The 19,714-nt window shown below is 43.9% G+C and overlaps 2 protein-coding genes across 2 annotated transcripts in view; both read right to left on the bottom strand.

The window, feature by feature from the left end:
* The window catches only part of PCDHAC2 (protocadherin alpha subfamily C, 2), a 49,871-nt gene extending 40,531 nt beyond the window's left edge, over window positions 1-9,340 (bottom strand). Inside the window, exon 1 of the mRNA XM_075163856.1 lies at window positions 6,824-9,340. Within this exon, the coding sequence (XP_075019957.1) occupies window positions 6,824-9,340 (2,517 nt within the window). The remainder of the gene's footprint in view (window positions 1-6,823) is intronic.
* Window positions 9,341-9,430: 90 nt separating this feature from the next.
* LOC142088940 (protocadherin alpha-C1-like) overlaps window positions 9,431-19,714 on the bottom strand; it is a 32,236-nt gene continuing 21,952 nt past the window's right edge. The window contains exons 2-3 of the mRNA XM_075164815.1: window positions 9,754-9,882; window positions 9,431-9,652 (exon numbers count right to left, since the gene is read on the bottom strand). Of these exons, the coding sequence (XP_075020916.1) occupies window positions 9,431-9,652; window positions 9,754-9,882 (351 nt within the window). The remainder of the gene's footprint in view (window positions 9,653-9,753; window positions 9,883-19,714) is intronic.

Genomic DNA, 19,714 nt, shown 5'->3' with positions numbered 1-19,714 from the left:
GATGTATGAAGAGTGCTGACACCAGAAGATTTGGCTTTTCCTCTGCTGGGGATTTTCTTACAGCAGGGGAACTGCCGGGCTGGGGGTGAGGGGAAAGCCCCTTTGCTCTTTATCGCAATGGGAGAGGTGCAGGTTACTAATTTGCACAGGATTATAGGCAGTGTGAGGAGGAGGAATCTTACCACAGTCCCAGGCAAAACAGAGACGAAGTGAGATTACAGCAAAGAACTGGAAAAATCTGACATGAGTTGGGTAGGAGTGAGAAAAAAAGAAAACGGCCACTCACTCACAGTGTATAGATTTTTGTTTTTCAGCTGAGAGCTTTCCAGCTCTTGGCTAGAAGACAAAAACCTATGTTTTGTTGCAGTGGGAACTTTCAGAAACCAGATCATAAATGGATGATGATGGCAGGAGAAACTCATCAGTTAGAAATTCATCATTCATTCACTCCACATGCATGGACCAACAATCACCACGTCAATATTACAGAAACAGCAGCAATTAGGTAATCATGGTATTTTCAAAGGTTACTATCCGGAGGCTGTGGCATCTTGTGGCTACTCCCAAACTATTCTCTGTTTGCTATTACTCTTTAGGCAGGGCTGTAGTGCTGCTCCCACAGGAGCAGAAGAAGGAAGGAAGGAGGGGACAGGATTGGAAAAATATACTCTGGAGGTGGAAAGATCTATTGCCATAGTTGACTTTTAGACACTTTCAGGGGCTGGTTTTTTTTTTTTTTTAGCTGTGAAAAAATCCATGTCTGGGACTTCTCCACTTTTTGAAGTCTTCACAGGAAGAACAGGAGGAGGCGGCAGTTGGGCAGCAGTCTGCCTTTGTCTAAACCTATTCTCATCCAGTTTTACCGTGTGTGCACTGCTTGACGGGGAACTTTCAGACCTCAGCAAGAGACCAAGTTTGTCCCACACTTGTGTTATCACAGGCCTATGTCCTGCAACTGGCAAAACTGGTGAAATTCCAATTTTGTCAGTGTAACTGGCTTCTCTTTTTGTTCTGCTACAGACTGTAATTCTTTAAGATCCTCTGGTCATAAGACAAAAGTTGTTCCAATACACCTTTAAATGAGATTGGGCAATTAGGAGCAAAAAAAGCAAAAAAGCATGACAACAATAGAAGTGACAGGATAGTAGAAGAAGCAAACCTGTTCAGTAATATCTTTCCCCGGTTCAGATGCAGCAGTGTTGCTTCTTATACATCCATCAGGCATTCACAGTCTGCATGCTTGGACTGGCTTATATCTCTAGTTACGAACAGCCCACCTTTACGAGACCACCCACTGAAACCTGCCACACTGACACGTGCTGTCACGCAGCACACAGTCCCTGTGTCATGACATGATATGGCCCATCTCAAAGTAGAGCAGTGTCTTTAGCACAGTCCCACGGGACAGGAGTCTGCACAGCAGCTGTCAATGGGCGCCTCTGCAAAGCCCTGTCACAGAGTTTGTTGTGAGAAGTGTAGCTGTGTCATCAATCAACCCCACCAGGACAAGGTACAGCTGGCCAGGAAGCGTGAGTACAGAGAGGAAGCACGAAGAGGAATACAGACTCTGAAGTGGTCCAGATGCTTCCCAGTTGTATATCCCCATACTCTCGCTGTCACACAATGCTGATGAAGATATTATTGTTCCTTTTACCTCCCCAGCTCCCAACTCATTACAAGACCCTGTTCATCACATGCCAGCCCATTCTACTAACTTTAAGGTAATCTTAGCTTGCCACTTCCCTCAGATTTTTGGAGTCCATGTATCAAGTCCAATGGTCCTGTCCTTACCCCTCATCAGTGGAGGTGAGGGATTCACACGATCCAGCACAGAAGTAATCAACCATTCCCCGTTTCTCCCATCACCTGCTTTTTCTGATTTAGTAACAGCACACGTCATCATAGTTGTGAGATGAGTCACAATCTGTCCGGGTGCCTATAGAAGTGGTTGTCACTGCTCTAGGTGAACACCTCACGCCAACAGTTTGTTCCTGCTGGATCTTCCAGGCACCAGGGTTACATTCTGCCAGCCACATACCCACAAGCATTAATGTCACTAGTCACAGACAACCAACCCTACTGAAAGTCTGACAAACAAAGCGCATGTATAATAGAAAATGGAGCCACCTTAGTAGTGCAAATGCTCATGCAAAATTTCACACAGTTGTTTTCAAATTGCATAGCATGGGTTAATTTAAGAATAATTTCATTGGTTCCTGGAGAATAAATTTAATTGAAAATACATTGTTACAAACATTTTGCTCAGTCCTATTTTTCAGCTAATACTTTAACACAGTAAGGATTTGTCCCTGGGATAGAAGGGATTTCCAAAATTTTTTAACATCCTGATCCCGTATTCATGAAAATCAAGGCAAAGCCTCCCACTGACTTCAGTGGGTGTTAGAACAGGGCCTGCCTGAGGTGGAAAAGTGTGACTCAAACATTTACAAACAGTTACCAGATGAAGAGACTGCTAAAAGCATCCCACTCCATTCCTATTTCCACAGAACGCATGACAGAATGACATATTTAATAAATATATCCTCTTTGAAGTGATAATAAAAGGCCTTTTAGAACCCCTGACCGCATACAGCTCTGCTTATTTTCCAGTGAGACGATGCTGACAGATGTGGGGAAACAGAGGCTTCTATTCCTGATTTCATTCTGTAAATGTTTAGAATTGATTTGATGTGGAAAACAAACTATTTATAGACTGAACATATGTTTATCATACAAGAAATCAGAATGGAAACTGGAAAAGGGTGTAATTCAGGAGCTCCAAGATTTTCTTCCTGGCAGTGTTCATTTGCATTCCTAACTCTGAGAAAACTAAGGTGAAGGGAACAAGCAAATGCATCTGTAAAGTGTATTTAATGAGTTCAAGAGAAGGAAAACTCCTCTGCTTAATATTGGATGCAAATTTCTGCTGGCACAGCAGTAAGCATCAAACCAAGAGTCTGACTGCCCTAAAGCACAGAGCACTGTCCCTGCTTAGCAGAAGAGGTTCAGATACTGCCACTAAACAAAAGAACAAACTTTTATAGTTAACCTTTACAATGTCAGTGGGGCTGGAGAATTTCTTAAAGGCTTAAGTTCTTGAACTGAGATTGTAAGATATTCCACCATTAATACCTTTAAAGCCTCTGTGAGAAATCTCTTGGAGAGACTGCTCCAGACAATGCTGTGGGTTTACTAGATTTAGACACTTCAAAACGTGCTTGTGTTTTAAAGCAGTATCAAGATGTGTGCAACTCAAGTGTTGTTTGTTTTTTTTCCGTGTGTTTAGCAAGCTGTTTTTGAAGTGCAAAATACAGAGGAAGAGCCAGAAGCACAGCAAACAGCCGTAAAACTCCAATGAATCCCTGGGTCTTACCATCATTAATGTGCAGCTTTTGTTCTTTCTGGAAAGTGTACATAGAGCACCATGCAAATTTATTTCTGAACATCGCATGAAACATCATATTTTGTCAGCCACATGTGTCACCACACAAAAAAGAAATGTATAATCAGAAGAGATGATATCTAGTTCTATCAAGTATCCAGACTGCCCACTCATCATTAGGAATGTGCCAGGCTGCCTTCTGGGGCAAAAAACTCCAGTTAAAACGTGTGTTAGTTATTCCCTGCATTGAAGGGAAAAGGTTGTCATAAGACGCAAGACATAATGAACGAACTTAACTGCACAGAACGGTAAGAACAAGACGGGAGAGATGAAAAGACAAACCAAGGACCAGGCACCACTCGGACATCACTTGACACCTTCACAGGCGTGTGAGGAAAGGGACTCCAGATTAAAGCACTGAAACCTTTCCTGAAAATGATGGATCATCACTGCAGCAGTGCCCAGTAAAAAAATCACATCTTCACGCACCCCCTTCACATCTGCGTGCACTTCCCTTTCGAAAGGCAGGACTCCAGGCTGCGCATAACCTCGCACAGTGCCAGCAATGAAGCCACAGTATTTTGCTGTCTCTATATTTTGCCTACACTGCCTGCCTGGTCACTCTGCAGTAGTTATTTAGCTGATGAGAGAGCGATACCCATTAACCCCGCATTCTGAACCTTATCACCTGACTCCTGCCAGCAATAACTGTTTCTAAGGTTTTCAGTACAGCTGTGTTAGTACGTTTCTCCTTTTACAAAACACACTTGGTTTGAGGTGTTCTTATAAACCTCTAAAGGACCATTCAGGCAAGCAGGGTGAATGCAAAAGCACAGGCTGTCCTGCAGAAACAAGCTCCCATTCCACCACCACAACACTAGCAGTACAAGTCAGAATAGTCACACAGGAATCAGTGTTTTAACAGACACAAAGAATTCCCTGCCTAGCCTTAATGCACTGGGTTTTCCCTTCCACTGCATCCTTCCAATGACCCAATGAAGTCAGTCACAACTTAGTGTAAAGTAATTATTAGCATCTTTGACCTTACTAATAAATATGAGAAGGACTAAGACCTTATTGCATCCAGTGTTACTGAGATTAATCCAAATAACTTTGACATATTTTTCCTCTCACCGTATAAACATTTGCAAAATATTAGCCTCCATGAAACCCTATGTACGATACGCATGCATAGAAAGCCCATTCACCCGGTCCCATCCCCATCACTGAACAATTAATAGAAGATCAATTTCCAAAAACTGTAAAAAAAAAAAGAAGACCTGTTCACATAATCCAAAAGTAACATACATGTCAGAGATAAACTTTCTAAATCAACGCAAGGGCAACAATACCTGTTGCTATGCTTCCCACGTGAAGGCATGGGCTTTTAAAGACTGATTAAAAGTTCACTTTAACTAAAAAGAGAAACACAGTTCTCTGAAGATCTAGTAATACAAAGATCATTATCCTTAAAAAGTAGAATTCGGTGTTGCTAAGCAATGGATGGCATCTTTAGTGCATATGCTGAGCTTGAAACAAGGGAAAGACAGGATTTTATAGTATGTAATTAGCTAGGAACCAGTAATTAGTGAATGCCATTACATTCACCTGTTTTCCCATGTACACTTGGCATTCATACATCTTCATAGTATGTACTACCACAGGACAGTTTAAGAAGCAGAGACCTAAGAAAAGAATTTGTGATTAGTAGAACTTGTCAGAATTTCACCTCTGTTTATATCATACAGAACTATTTGAATAATTGATTCCTCTTTTGGTTCATAACTCCACACAGGCTGGCATTTATTAGTTTATTCTATACATCTCTCTACTTTTGTACTCCAAGTTTGGGCTGGCTTTGCTGCCACTGCCTGATCTGCACTGGTGTTCAAAATTTGCTAATTCATTGCATTCAATGGAATGATCCCGAAAATGTGATTGGAATCTCTCTGTTAAACTGATTTCCTACTGGTCTTGCATCCAAAGTGAAGCATTTTCAATTATTGCTCCTCTTTTTTTCCCCAGAAAATCAGATTTAAGGTGTGTATTTCACTCTCTGATTCGTCAGCATACATGCTTATAGAGTATGTCTCATATTACCTCCTATATCAAACAGATTCCAGGCATTTTATTATACTCAAAGATTTTAAGGTACAAAAACTGTACAGAAAAAGAAAAAATACCTCCCCCATACCCTGCCACTGTGATTTATAGAAAAACACTGCATTAATTTTAAATGGATTAGTTTTGAATGGATGATCTTTACTGTCTAAAAGCATTTTTATGGAAGACTTGCTAGTCCTTAAGATTTGTGCATCTTTGTGTAACTAAACAACAGTTGCAAAAGATGCTAACACCTTCATATGTGAAGAAGTATAAAGAAATAAGTTATATTTCTGTGGCAAGAATACACAAGTCAGGCTCCTATCCCACCACAGTTACTCCCCTAGCTTTCCCACGTCTGGAAGCATAGCACACATTAATGCACGAACTGATCTTATGTCTGCCACAATTGTAAGGTACAATCAACACACAGTAATTGCAAAATTTTCCTTTAGTGAACCAGAATTTTGTGAGTTTTTCTTGGCTTAGTCCCAAGATGTGTAGAAAGGAAACTGTACAGAGCATGCAAACCACACGCTAACTGCAGACTGCCTGTATGCTAGCACAAAGCAACCATTAATTCTTCACTGTAGAAAAATATTGAAAAGGTTAATACACTGCTGGTCAAACCATAGGTATTAAACAATTTTCAATAGCAACCCAGCAGGTTAGAAGTTGTCACACTGTAACATAACGACGGTAACTTGCTGTAATTCTCTACAAAGCTGTCACTGGATTGTCACTGTCCAGGAAGCATGACATGCAGCATTGGGTAGAAGAAACATTATCAAAGGAGGGATTGCAGTTTTCAGACAACTAAAACACGCCCACATTAGTAAGCAAAGCGTATTATTGCAATGATCTAAATTCAACAGCTTTGCCTAGGTATGAAATCAATGAAGTAGCAAACATCTATAACCGCCATAAAGTAATCTATTGATTTCCAAGCTAATAACTTTTTTTTTATTATTTTTTCCTGCAATATTAGTTTTAGCATTAAAAATTTAAGACCATGTGTGTCATTCCCTAGCACCCTGTGGCAGCAGGCAATTTTAGATCTGTAAGAGAAAAAGGAAGGAGGCAATACTCTATACAGCATACGCTGCAAAAATGAAGTGAATCTCAAACAGATGCATATACTGAACTTACCAAATGGACCCTGAAAGTCCCAGTATTTACCTAGAAACAAAATGCATTGCACAGATTAGAATTCATTAGAACCGTGTTTCATAGCTGTGTGTCCGTGAGCCCAAAAGGGCATGTTTTCCAGTTTGAACCTCTGCTTAAGTATAGATTTGCTCAGAGCACTGTGCTGACCATTTATCAACGTAGTCTCACCTCATTAGGAGTAATGGAGTCATTTTTAAGTATGATCAGGTTTTGAGCACTCTGCCCACTCTGTCCTGTCAGATGCCTCTCAGTCATCACTGCAGAGGGACCAGCAGTTCCTGTTGGGCCACAGGTATTGTAAAACATAAAAGTGTCACTTCCTGATCCTGCAGTTAGGCATGCCTTATAGCAGTAGGTCTTAGTGAGAGACCCGTTGCCCCTCACTTCAATGAAATGGGGTTGTACTTTTAAACCGTGGGGCAACCTAGCATCGATGTTGTTGTTGGCCTGCTTGTACAATTCAGCAGGGCACTGTTCTCTGACCCCACAGAACCCTGCACAGCAGGAGTCCCCATACAGGCTGTATCTGTAGCACTTGATAACAGTAAGCCCAATGATTGTGAAAAGGAAAACGAAGGAGATAGCGCTCAAAGCGATAATGAGATAAAGAGTGATCTCTGAGTAATTGCTTGGACTTTTAATGTGCCGTCTTCTATCAGGGATGATTTTGGAAACTCTGTCCACCACAGCAACAGTGATGGCTACTGATGAGGACATCGGTGGCTCTCCATTGTCTCTCACCTCCACCGTCAGGTTGAAAGTAGGTGTGCTGTCCTCCCCCAGTTTGCGAGTAGTCCTAATCTCCCCAGTATGGAGCTCCACCCTGAACAAACCTGGATCTGAGGTTTGCACCAGGTGGAAGAACAACCAGGCATTTTGTCCTGAGTCCCCATCAATGGCTATAATTTTGGTTACCAAATACCCAGCGTATGCCGAGCGTGGGATCATCTCCAGGGCTGCTGAAGTGTTGGTTGAGGTAGGATACAGAATCTGTGGAGCATGGTCATTCTCGTCCACCACATAGATGTGGACAGTGACAGTGCTGCTCAGTGGTGGGATCCCGGCATCCTGAGCCTGGACAACCACCTGGAACTCTCTTAGTGTCTCATAGTCAAAGGACCTGACGGCATACATGTTGCCACTATCGGATTTAATGGAGACATAGGAGGCGACAGGTAGCCCTTCAATCTCCCCATCTAGTAGAGAATAGGATACATAGGCATTTTCAGCGACATCTGGGTCAGTGGCTTTGATAGTGCACAGCAAGGCTCCAAGAGGGTTGTTCTCAGGGATGTAAACTGAGTACACAGGTTCCTCGAAGTGTGGAGGATTGTCATTGATGTCGGAGATCTCCACATAGATCACCTTCTGGGATGAGAGAGGGGGGCTGCCAGAGTCAGTAGCTGTAACTGTGATGTTGTAGGCTGCTGCTTTCTCATGGTCCAGTTTGCCCTGGGTGATCAAGGTGTAGGAGTTCTTGAAAGAGTTGAGTGTGAAGGGGAGGCCGGGGGGAATACGCAGACTCACCTGCTTGTTCAGCCCTGAGTCCTGGTCAGTGACACTCATCAGGGCCACCACAGTTCCTGCCTTTGCATCCTCTGGCACTGGGCTGTACAAGGAGGTCAGGACCACCTCAGGAACGTTATCATTGGCATCCACAATGTTGACCAGCACCTTGCAGTGCCCAGCCATGGAGACAGGGCCCTGATCAGTGGCCTGCACATAGATCTCATAGGAGGATGCCTCCTCATAGTCCAAGGTACCATTAACCCGCACCTCCCCCGAGTGCGGGTCCACACTAAAGAGCTGCCTCACCTTCTGTGGGGTGTAGCTGCCAAAGGAGTAGATCACATCCCCATTGGAGCCCTCATCGGGGTCTGAGGCATTGAGTTTGACCACTAGCGTGCCAGGTGGCGCATTCTCCAGAAGGCTCACGGTGTAGGTGGAGCGGTCAAAGGCAGGTGGGTTGTCATTGGTATCCACAACTCGCACAGAGATCTGGGCTGTACCAGACTTGGGGGGGTCCCCACCATCCACAGCAGTGAGCACCAGCTGCTGCAGGGCACTCTGCTCCCGGTCCAACGGCTGCTGCAGCACCAGCTCCAGGAGCTTGCTGCCGCTTTGAAAGCCTTTAAGGTCCAGGGCAAAGTGGCGGTTGGGGCTGAGCTGGTAGCTCTGCACAGAGTTGGTGCCCACATCAGGGTCCTGGGCACTCTCGATGTGGAAGCGGGCCCCGGGCACGGCAGACTCACTGATCTCCAGTCGGTAATCCTGGCGGGGGAAGCGCGGTGCATTGTCGTTGATGTCCAGCACCTCCACCTCCACGTTGTGCACCTCGATGGGCTGCTCGATGACCAACTCCAGGCTGAGGAAGCAGGCGGGGCTCAGCTCGCAGAGGGCCTCGCGGTCCATGCGCTCCCGCACCAGCAGCGCCCCGCGGCCCAGCTCCAGCTCCAGGTACTGCCGGCCGCTGCCCGAGGTAAGCCGCGCTCCCCTCGCCGCCAGTCGCCGCGGATCCACGCCCAGGTCGCTCGCCACGCTGCCCACGAAGGCGCCGTGCGGCAGCTCCTCCAGCACCGAGTAGCGGAGCGGCCCGCCCGCCGCCCGCCCGGCGCACAGCCCCAGCAGCAGCAGCAGGCCCAGCACCACCGCCCCGCCGCGGCTCCGCCGAGCAGCCGCCGCCATGGCCGGCGGGGGTGGGGAGCTGCCGGGGCCCGGAGCCGTCTCGCCCGGCCCTGGCCCGGCCTCACTCCCCGCCGCCGCCGCCCGGTCGCCTCATGCAAGCGGCGAGCAGCAGCCGCTGGCCGCCTCCGGCCCCGCCGCCGCCCGGTCCATGCTCGCCGGCTGCCCGAGACGGCGGCTCCGGGGAGGAGGAGGAGGAGGAGGAGGAAGGAGGAGGGACCGGGACTGGCCGGATCCGCTTTCTCCTGCTCCAGCTGCTGCGCAGGAGGAGGCGGGGGAGGACGCTTTAAGCCGCGGCTGGCTCCGGTTCAGCACCTGGGCAGGGAACAGCGACACGGAGCCGGCGGGAGCCGCCCCCGCGCCCCGCTGCCGGCGGGACCCCGCGCTGCCGGCCCCGCCGCGCCGTCCTCACCCACGTGTTGCGGCCCCTCGGTGAGCCGGGGCCCTCGCTCCCGCTGGCCGCGGACTCTCGCCGCCGAGCCGGGAGGGGTGCGGCTCCCGCGCCGCCGCCTCCCCTCGTCTCCGCCCCGGCTTCGCTGCTGAAGCTTCGGGGGCGCGGGGAGGAGGAGGGGGGGGAGGCGGGGAAGGGCCGCAAACCGCCTGCACTTCTGGACCTGCTGCTGCAGTGCTAAAGTACATCCGCTTGGGAGGGTTAAATCAGCGCAGGGCTCCGAAAAAAAATGGGCCTCCAGCCAGGTCTGGTGCCGTCTGTGTGTTGCTGCAGTATGTTTGACGACCTCTTTCTTGGAGACCTGCCCCTCTGCTCCCTCGGAGATTCATCCTTGCTGCAGCACCGTCCCTCTGCCCAAGCCCTGAGGGCCCCCCTGGCCCGCTTCCACCCTCCTCCCGCTCAGCTCCCTCTCGCCCTTGCTGCAGCCGCCGTGCCCCGACAGCAGCTCGGCTGGTAGAATTCTGCAAGTCACATCCATGAGTTATGAGCATTTAAGGTGGGCTTCATTTTCTCATCCGATGCCAGAGACAGGCTCAAAGTGATCAAGTGCAGCTGGAGAGAAATGCAACGCAATCTATTTTCCAGTTACATTTTTTTCCTCCTCTACCCTTGTGATGGAGGACTGACAAAAAAGAGGGCCATGAAATGGAACAACCTCAGCAGCGCGCGTGAGGGTGCTGCAGCTGCAATGAGTTTTACCCCAATGCCACAAATCCCAGCAAAGACAGTAAACTTAAGCATTCATTCATACAACACCTAAGTCACTAAGCTGACATATTCAATGAGACAAACCACAGGACACAGTCCTCCAGGAGTGCAACTATGTTGTACCTACTACCCAGCGCAGAAACTGCTTCTCTGCTACTATTTCTCTCGCTGTTGTTTTTTTTCTTGCTTACCCCACAAAGTCTTTTGGAATATCCAATGAATCCTCTCTGGATTGGGCTGGTCTATCAAGAGGAGGGCGTGACCCCAACATTCAGCTAAAACCTCTCTCATTGCCCTTTCTGGGTCTGGGCACCCTTCACCATGTGGGATGACTTTTGAGAGCATAACCTTACACTATAAATCCCAAAAGTTTTTACTATAATGTACCTGATGCACAAACCCTGGAGAACAATTGTCCTAATTCTGACTCAGCACTGCTAAGACCGATTACCGGTCTATTGGCTTTTGTCAGTGGCCACCATTACCAGAAGAGACAACATTAAGAGCAGGATTACCCCATTTATCTTTTGGCTGATGGGTTCATTTAATTCTTAGTCCATTTTTGTGGCCCAAATAATTGCCCTCATATTTATTCTAATGTGCCCAGTACCCCACTGTCTGCAAATCCTGCTGTGGAACCACCCAACCCTGCTTATCTTTTTAAGTACGATAAATGTAGGTCTGTGCAGACCAAGAAGGGCAGATAGAGATGCCAAGTGCCTAGAACATGTGGAAATGTGCCCATTTCATCCAGTTGTCTAAACAGGAGCCAAACACTTAGAAAAAAATCAGCTTCAAATTTTTGGCTAGCTACCTACCTTCAAGATCACAATATTCACAGATTCAGAACAAAATGCCCTGACAGCCTTGCAAAAAAAAATCCCAAACCCAAAAAACAAGACCCTGCTAAAAGCTATTAAAAAAGCTATAGCAGCACTAATATGCACAGATGATGCAGCCATGTATCAAAATAACTTGCAGTCATGATATAAAACAGAAGCCTGAAGGGACACACCCTCAGTTTTCCAGACAATCAAAGAGTGGTTTCATCCAGACAGTCCACAGGTCATCTCTGCCCCACACCTCCCATGTGTACAGCCACAACATCCTCTAACAATACAGCACACCAATAAAAGGCCAAGAGCCACAGCAAAGTTGGCATCATCTAAGGCCCTACCTTAAGGAACATATTGGCACAGACTCTCCTGGAAACGGACAATGCCCATGGTAAGAGGTGGTGCGAAAACAAAACTCATCTCTGTAGGCCATGCCTTTCTAGCCACAAGTTGATTGTACTTACAGTGTGTGAATGAAACACACCAATCACACATCCAGGGGTTTTTAATACCAGCGAGGAATCTTTCACACTGTTCCTAGACCCCGATGAGTTACTTGTGATACACATTCAGGCTCTGCTCTAGTGCATTCCAGCTGGGTCTCCCAGCAAGGAAGGGCTGACGAATGTTCAAATCCTGGCCCACCTCACTATTTACATGCTACCTAGGTTCATCTTCCCTCGTGCCCTGTCTCTGTGTGGACAGCTAAGACTGCGCATGTCCAAAGTTTTGCAAAACACCACAGAATGTAAAACTGAACAGAGACAACACGCACACACACTTAACTGAGCCATTCTAGAACATATTCCATAATATTTTCATTCCCATCAAACATGTTTCTAAACCTCAGGTTCTTAGAAATCTCCTAATCTCAGAATTGTAAGTCCTAGGATTGTCTGGCTCCTTGCTTTTTTTGTAAGTTTTACAGCACCAATAAAATAGGTACTCTGATTTTCATTTTACAAATTAATACTGTAGCTTGGCTTATGTACAGCAGCACTGTACAAATGTAACAGTCTTTCTCAAAATGTTAGCTTTATACAGTCTATGCTGACTACACAGTTTATGATATTCTGAAACTTGCTCTCTTCTGATTAAATGTTCCCCTAGTCCCTTTAAATCTGTATAAAATTCATTGATGGCCACAATAATTTTAGTTATTTCCCTTAGCTTCAGTGGTAACACTGAGCGAATCCTGCAGGCCTCAATCTTTAATTCAAGAAAAACTTCCATTGAGAAAACACTTCAGGATCTGGTCTGTAGTAATACTGATTTTTCTAGTGAAAGGCAAAAATTGAAACACACAAAAACATAATTTCAGTTTCAATTGAATTGAGGCTTAGGGGCTTTCTAGTTTTCTTTTTCCCAGAGTTTTGTTTTCCAGTAATTTCTTGAAATTTCATCTAAGCATCAAATTTTGAAAACCTTCAAAGCTCACTAAATAAAAATGTACCCAGTGGGTTCAGATCAATCCATATGAGCAAGAGCATCAGAATCCATCCCTGCAGCAAAAACAGCTGCTAAAATATACCAGGCCCAAATATCCATTTGCTGATAAACCTGATAACCCCCGAAGTGATTGGATACTGCCTGTATGTAGTATCTATATACACAGGCCTATTGGGCTTTGCTGACATACAAAAATTAGACCACTTTAATCAACTGGGTTAAATTAAATGGTACGAGTCCTTTAATGTGAGTACAAACATACGGGTGTAGCAAAGAATACACTGATTTTATCAAGTCCTGCAGAAGAAAATTAAGTATATATCAGGATAGGAATACATTGACACATATCTATGCTAGAGGTTGTTGTAATATAACTACTTTAGTATGAAAAGTCATCACATTCCTATGCAAGCCTTCCTTGAAACAGTTCTACATATAGATATGCCTGAATTAGTAGCAATGTAATGCAGTGCCACAGAAATATTTTTGTGCAGATATTCCTCTTGGGAGTGATACAACTATACACAGATATAGTTCTGTAGGTATTTAGGGCCTTGACAGTTCATCCATTTCAAGTCACATCTGTACAAAGAATGTTTTTATATAACATTGTAACTAGAATCACCTAAATTTGCTTGAGCAGCAATAAATCTCTGTTCAGTTTGCTTCATTGCAGAACACCATGCAGAGCCCTTCCTCTGGCTATTTCTGAGTCTCACACAGCAAAAGGAGAGAGAAAGACGTATCAGAAAACAGGAAGGTGTGAAAGTACAACATGTTAACTGAAGAACTCCAAGGTATTTTGACATCTGAAAAGACGTTTTGCTTCTGTGTAAATCATTTCACCTTCAGTAAATCACATCCCTTAAACATGATATACAACGACTCAATATCATGATGAAGCTCCTGTCTCAACTGCTGCGAAGTCACCAGCTCCGAGGATCGGGTTCTAGATTTTTGCATGTAGTCTTGTCAGCATGTAGCTTTTTTAGCAACAATGAGATGACTTGCATACCATATAGATGCACACACAATTTCTGCCTACTGATAAAACGGTGTGCAAAAAAATACGGAGACAAGTCTAGAGAATCCATATAGTTTAGTCATTAACAAGCAGGTAAGCTGTGTCATTCTCTAGAAAAAACTAGATTTTCTCTAAGTGTCTGCTTGCATGTTGTGCCTACTATTTGTCTGCCTTACTTAGAATTAAATCAAGTCCAGAGGAAAGAAATATCCGTCAGTCATAGGCCAGATTACATCAACCACAGTGGAAAATAATACCCGTAAACTGTAAGGGAATGACTCAAATTTGTGGAGTTTCCTATATACAGGTTTTTTCCAGTGAGAGGGTGGACTGTAGCACCGTCTTCTAGCCCATGGGTACTCATGACATCTATGGAAAAAACATCTTGATAATTTCAGGGGATGCTCACACTACTTCTTCAGTCCAAGCCCATCTTTCAGCTTCGCTCTCTTGGGATTCCTGCATTCTTCTGCACCCTACTTACTTCAGTCATGCCCTGCCTCCCCCCTCTTCTCTGAAGGAGCTTATGTACAGGATTGTTTCTCGTGACTTCCCGTTTCTCTCAAGTACTATCTGATCAGGAAGTTACTACCTAGAGATGATAAGGCAACCTAAAGGCAGGAGTGAAAGGGATTCATACCCCACAGTGGCTCCCTGCCTGACAAGCCTCCGTCAGTCTCAATTTAACAATCTGAGCTCAGAGGTCCCAAAATATGAGAGTAGGTTTTGCAGTCAGAACAGAGCCACTGAGCAACCCCTTAAACAGAGCCCTGCAGCTGAACCAGATCTCTTTCAGTGTATGGTCTGCATTTTCAGTATGGGATTTTCTGGGGACATGGGATTCTCCCTCTTCTTAAAAATACTGCAAAATGCCTCCCTGAGGTAATGTAAAGTTCTTGTTTCTACACCCAAATTCTTTGCTCCTATGTTCAAGTCATCTTCCACACTTGAATTACTTGTTGACAAGTCATCTTTTCACATGCAACTTGCCTCTCCCTTGTTTGAAATAGATAGGTATGGTGCCAAATTGCTCAGTTGGGTTGGCTCTGTTCTTTTCTATCTTTCTCTAAAACCATTTTTCACATTGGTATCAATCTAATTGGTGAGAATTTTATTTTTTATCATAAACATCTGAAGCCAGACTATTTAAAACATTGCTGTTATGGGAACCAAGGCTGCTAAACAGCCAGAAAAAATCCTGTTTGTATTTAGGTCACAATTTCTTTGCAGTAGTGTACTTGCTGTTATTCTAGAAAATAGCATGTAAAGAAAGAGAGGTGGTGGGTCGGGGTATGGAGAGGGATCTGTGTTGTAAACCTGAATTCAGACAAACCACATGTAGGAAAGATACATAGAAAATAATTTTCTTTGCTTCTCCTGGTCGCCAGTGTACATTCAATTATTTCTCCCTTCTAGTCTAAAATTTAAGGATGGATATGTCTCTGACTCATTCTGTTTGTCTTCTGCTATATTTTTCTGATGACTTCAAAATCCTTTCAGTAATTTATTGACCATGATGTCACATACTGTGCCATTCTAAATGGAAGGACATTAATAACTTGGACATTGACAAAATAACTTTCACCTTTCTAAAGTCACCACAAAGCCTGTAAGTGCTACTTCTACTGCCAAATGTTTTCTTAAAGGTTTTGGTTAGTGTGTTTCCCTTTATCACCATTGTCTCTCTTCAGAGCCACAGTCTTTGTCACTCTTCTATGCAGGCTGTAATTCTTCAGCTCAAGCCATCACTACTAAATTTCAGCTCAGTGAACTGGTTGCGAGACACACTCTAGTCAAACAAATCTCTTCCAGATGATTATAACTTCATTTGTTTCCCTAGCTCTGGCTACTGCCTCACCCCATGCTTCTCTTCACCTGTGTTGCATGCCCCTCTTTAGAGTTTGAGAACTGGAATAAAGTTACAAGGTAGCTGTCCCCCTCTTGAAACTGTGTATGAATGTGTCAGAGCAGTTGCCCAGAAACTGAAGACTCAATTTCATTTTCTGCTTTAAGGAGTTCAGTCTTCTATCCTCATCTCCCTAGAAAGTGCCTTCATCATAAGCCACAGGATGTCCTCTACCTCCTTACTGAAACAAGGCAAAAACTTATGCCATTCTAGGTCAAAGAAAACAGCAATATAAGAAGAATCACCCTGTATTAGGATACCTGAGGTACTCACTTGGAAAGGAGGAGATGATGGTAGAAACCCGTTTTTGCTCCAAGAAGTTTTATTAACTTTGTACTAACCCACCTTGGGATATAATTCACAGTAGAACTAGTTGTAATGTTTTATAACTTTTGTGTTACTTCTTACACACGCATCTGTGTTTGTTAGTGACAATAAACTACTTTCACAGCATGAGTACTCCCATTTCATGCTCGTAGTACCAGATCCTGATGACACAGTGTCATAGACAATGCATAACTAGCATCATTACATCTGCAATAGCTATGTTCTTTATCTTTTTATTAATACATAAATGTTGAGCTCTATGGTTTTAGTTTCATTTTACTTATGTCGCCTTTTTCCTACCCTATCCACATAATTTAATTATTAGTCATATAGTCCTTGACCTATCTTTTGGGGAGCCCCATTTATACCTGTACATGAAGCACTTCATACTTATTATTCTCATGTTCAGGCATATTACTATTTTGTTAACTTTACACCTCCCATGAGAAGATCTCAAATCTGAAGGGTCTATTTTCCATCTTTTTCTCTTGAAAGCCAGTTCTCCCGGAAGATTTTCTGACTTGTCCAACATCATGCATATACCTGCCAGTAAGCCGTAATTCTGAGGAACAGATACGTTCTGGCACAAAGTGACTTCAAACATTGCTTTATCCTATTAAACAAGATTTTCTACTAGACTTGGATGGTCCTATCAGTCCAAGTCTCTGCTGATGACTCCTGAGCTCTCCTAACTGGACATCCAAGTTGGACTGACAGCTCTAAATCTGCCAATGTTGTCTTCCTGTTCACAGTCTGGCTCTTAAACCCATCCTTTTTTTTCTTTTCTTGTCTATCTATTCTTCCTCTTAAATATTTGTTCCATGTGTGGTTCTTTTTTCTTTTCCTATTACTAGCCACAGCTTAACTTCAACTTTCCATCTTTTATTTATACTACCCTCCCCTTTTTTCATTTTGGTTTCTATTCCTTTCTCCATCTTGTCTCTTTCCATTGAATAGTCTCCTCTTTCCTTTCCATCTTCTACCTCTAGTTTATTCATTTATTTTCTACTCCATTTTCCATCAGTCCTCCTACCTCCTTCCTTTTTTGTGGGTCATCCACTCACTTCCTCTCTTTATGTTGATTTCCTATATTTATTTCCCCTCAATGTCCTAGAGCTCTTGTGTTTGTCCTTCTGGGTATACAAGAAATTTACTGTGTTCCAAAATGATGCTGATAAGGGATGCTGATGTTTCCCTTTCCCTTCATTTTTGTCTACACAACTCAGGTAAAGTAGGAAGCTAAGCACCATACAGTGGCACAGAACCAATGGAAACAGAGTCCTAGGTATAAAAATAGACAGCGAGAATCAAAAGTACAGGCAAGGAGTAATATGAGGAACAGTCACCTTCTTCACTGCTGAGAAAGACTGAGAGCATTTTCTTTAGAGCCTGTCAGAGCCTCTCTTTAACAGGCAAAAGAGGTCAGGTTTGCATTATAAAAGACTACACAAAGACCCAAGTACTGTGTATTCACTCTCTTGAAAACATACACTGGGTTACATCTGTTAACTTTATTTCTGCTTCCTGCTTACTCCTAAGTGCCTTTTAGAAGTTAACCACCTAAATCTGAAACTGCCTAGTTTGGATCTGAAAAGGACCCGGCAATCACGCAGGTTTGTTATCACGCTGGTTTAATGATGACCTAAGTTTGCCTTTCAGCATGTTAGAAGTATTGACTGTCAATGCCCTAACTATGACCTGTACATCTTGTGCTAGATCAGATTTTGCTTTTTGGAAGGTCAGTGCTTTCTCCTCCTCCATTTGCACTTTTCTTTCTTGCTCTACTGCTCACCTAATGACTTTTCCAGGTTTGTTGCATAGTTGTCTCCATGAATTCTCTTAATCCGTGAAAGTACATCAAGTTAGAAAATAATAAATTCAAGACATAAAAGCATATCTTAAGCTTTCATTTGAATGCTTAATTTATTGAGCCCCGTATCTGGGCAATCATAGCCAATTCAGAGCCACAAAACTGCACAAAAAGACACTGTGAAGATCTCTTTTCCTCAGCAGAGCCGCCCTGCTAATGTACTAACAGGATTACTGAATGGTTAACTCATGCTTTTGTTATTCAAAGATTCTTTCACTGCAACTTTCTTTTACAAGCCTGCCTAATCCATTCTTAACACATCTTCAAGTTACCTAAAATGTTACAGACCTTCCGCTGACTAAATAAAAATTAAAAATTAAAAAAAAAAAAAAGAAAAACCAGACTCACCTGTCTCACACCTGCTGCCACTCTGCTTCCTGCTATTTTCAAAAAACTTACACTATCAGCTGAAGCGTGCATTAATCTATCACACTAGGCTGCTAATACCAAGTGCATTTTCTCAGCAAGGCAGACCTACGTGCACCTTCAGTCCCATGTGACATCTTAAATGTGACTGAAGTGTTTTGTGTTTATTCCCTATACAGGAATGCATTCCAATATACATTCAACATACTGCCTGCAGCCACTCCAGACAGCCCAAGGCACAAGTAGAAGTCTAAGATGCACAATGTGAAGATGGATGGATCATCCAATGGTTACAACTAAGCAGTCTTTGGGTTGCTCTAAATTTCTTGCAGCAGCTGAGAGTCACAGTTCTGTCCTTTCTTCCTCCCTGGCACATCTCCACTCCGAAGCTATATGGGAGGTTAGCACTGAGATACAAGTGTCTGTTCCAAACCACCATGATATTCTTACACAGCAGCAAGCTACAACTTGCTCCTGAAGTTAAATATGTAAAGCAGCACAGAAATGATGGACACATTTTCTCAATCTAAAATCAGACCCAAAATGCCACTGTATGGAGTTGTACAGAGCTGCCCTAAATTTCAGCAATTTCTTGAATTAATAGAACAAATTATACTTAATCAGAGTTAAAAGTGTAGAGATTACTTTCCTTTTCAAGGTTATATTTTGGGATTAACTGCTTAATTGCTTTTTTCTATGTTGGAAAAAGTCAATGTCGAATTTGCCAGGAAATTAAATAATTAGAACTATGCTTTTTAAAACATAGAAGTGAGGCAAATCATCACCTCTACCTCCGTCTGTCGCACTCAGACACAATTCCCATGCTTTCTGCAGCCAGAGGCTCAGCCACCGCTATGGTACTGTCTCCAAGCCAGAGTAGGCAGAACTGTCCAGATATCATGGAAGTTCCTTGCTGCAGAATGGATGAGCAACCAAAGGAACAACGAAGGTGTTGCTCTGGGCTTCCAGAGTTCACCACAACAAACACAGGTTGGGTACAGGTTGTATTCAGCACACCTGCCATGACAGAAGAGCCAGATATGGTGTGGAGTGAACCTCTGCACATCTGGTTCCAGCCTTTCACAGCGTTCTCAGGGTTAGTCATTGTTTAGACTTGCGATTCTTTATATGGTGGGAAGGAAGAAACCTCACCCCAAGAACAAATGATTGAGGAAAATCTCCATCACAGAAACTACCCACCTTTTAGCACAAATGGGAAAGACTTTGCTCAGCAGCATGGCCAAATACCTAACAACCCTCTGCTCTTACCACCCTTGCGGTTGCGCTTTCAGCTGCAGGTCTTTGCCTACAGTTCTGATACACGTACCATGACCTCAAGTACACAGACAGAAAATGAAAACCCTTCAACTATTTTAAAGAGCAGCTGAGAGCCATAAAGAGGCAGGAGTGGATTAGAGCACAAGCCCCATAAAACATACT

Source organism: Calonectris borealis, chromosome 15, assembly GCF_964195595.1.
Source record: "Calonectris borealis chromosome 15, bCalBor7.hap1.2, whole genome shotgun sequence".
NCBI lineage: Eukaryota > Metazoa > Chordata > Aves > Procellariiformes > Procellariidae > Calonectris > Calonectris borealis.
Note: the sequence above shows the minus strand (reverse complement) of the source record. Positions and strands in the feature narration are given on the sequence as shown.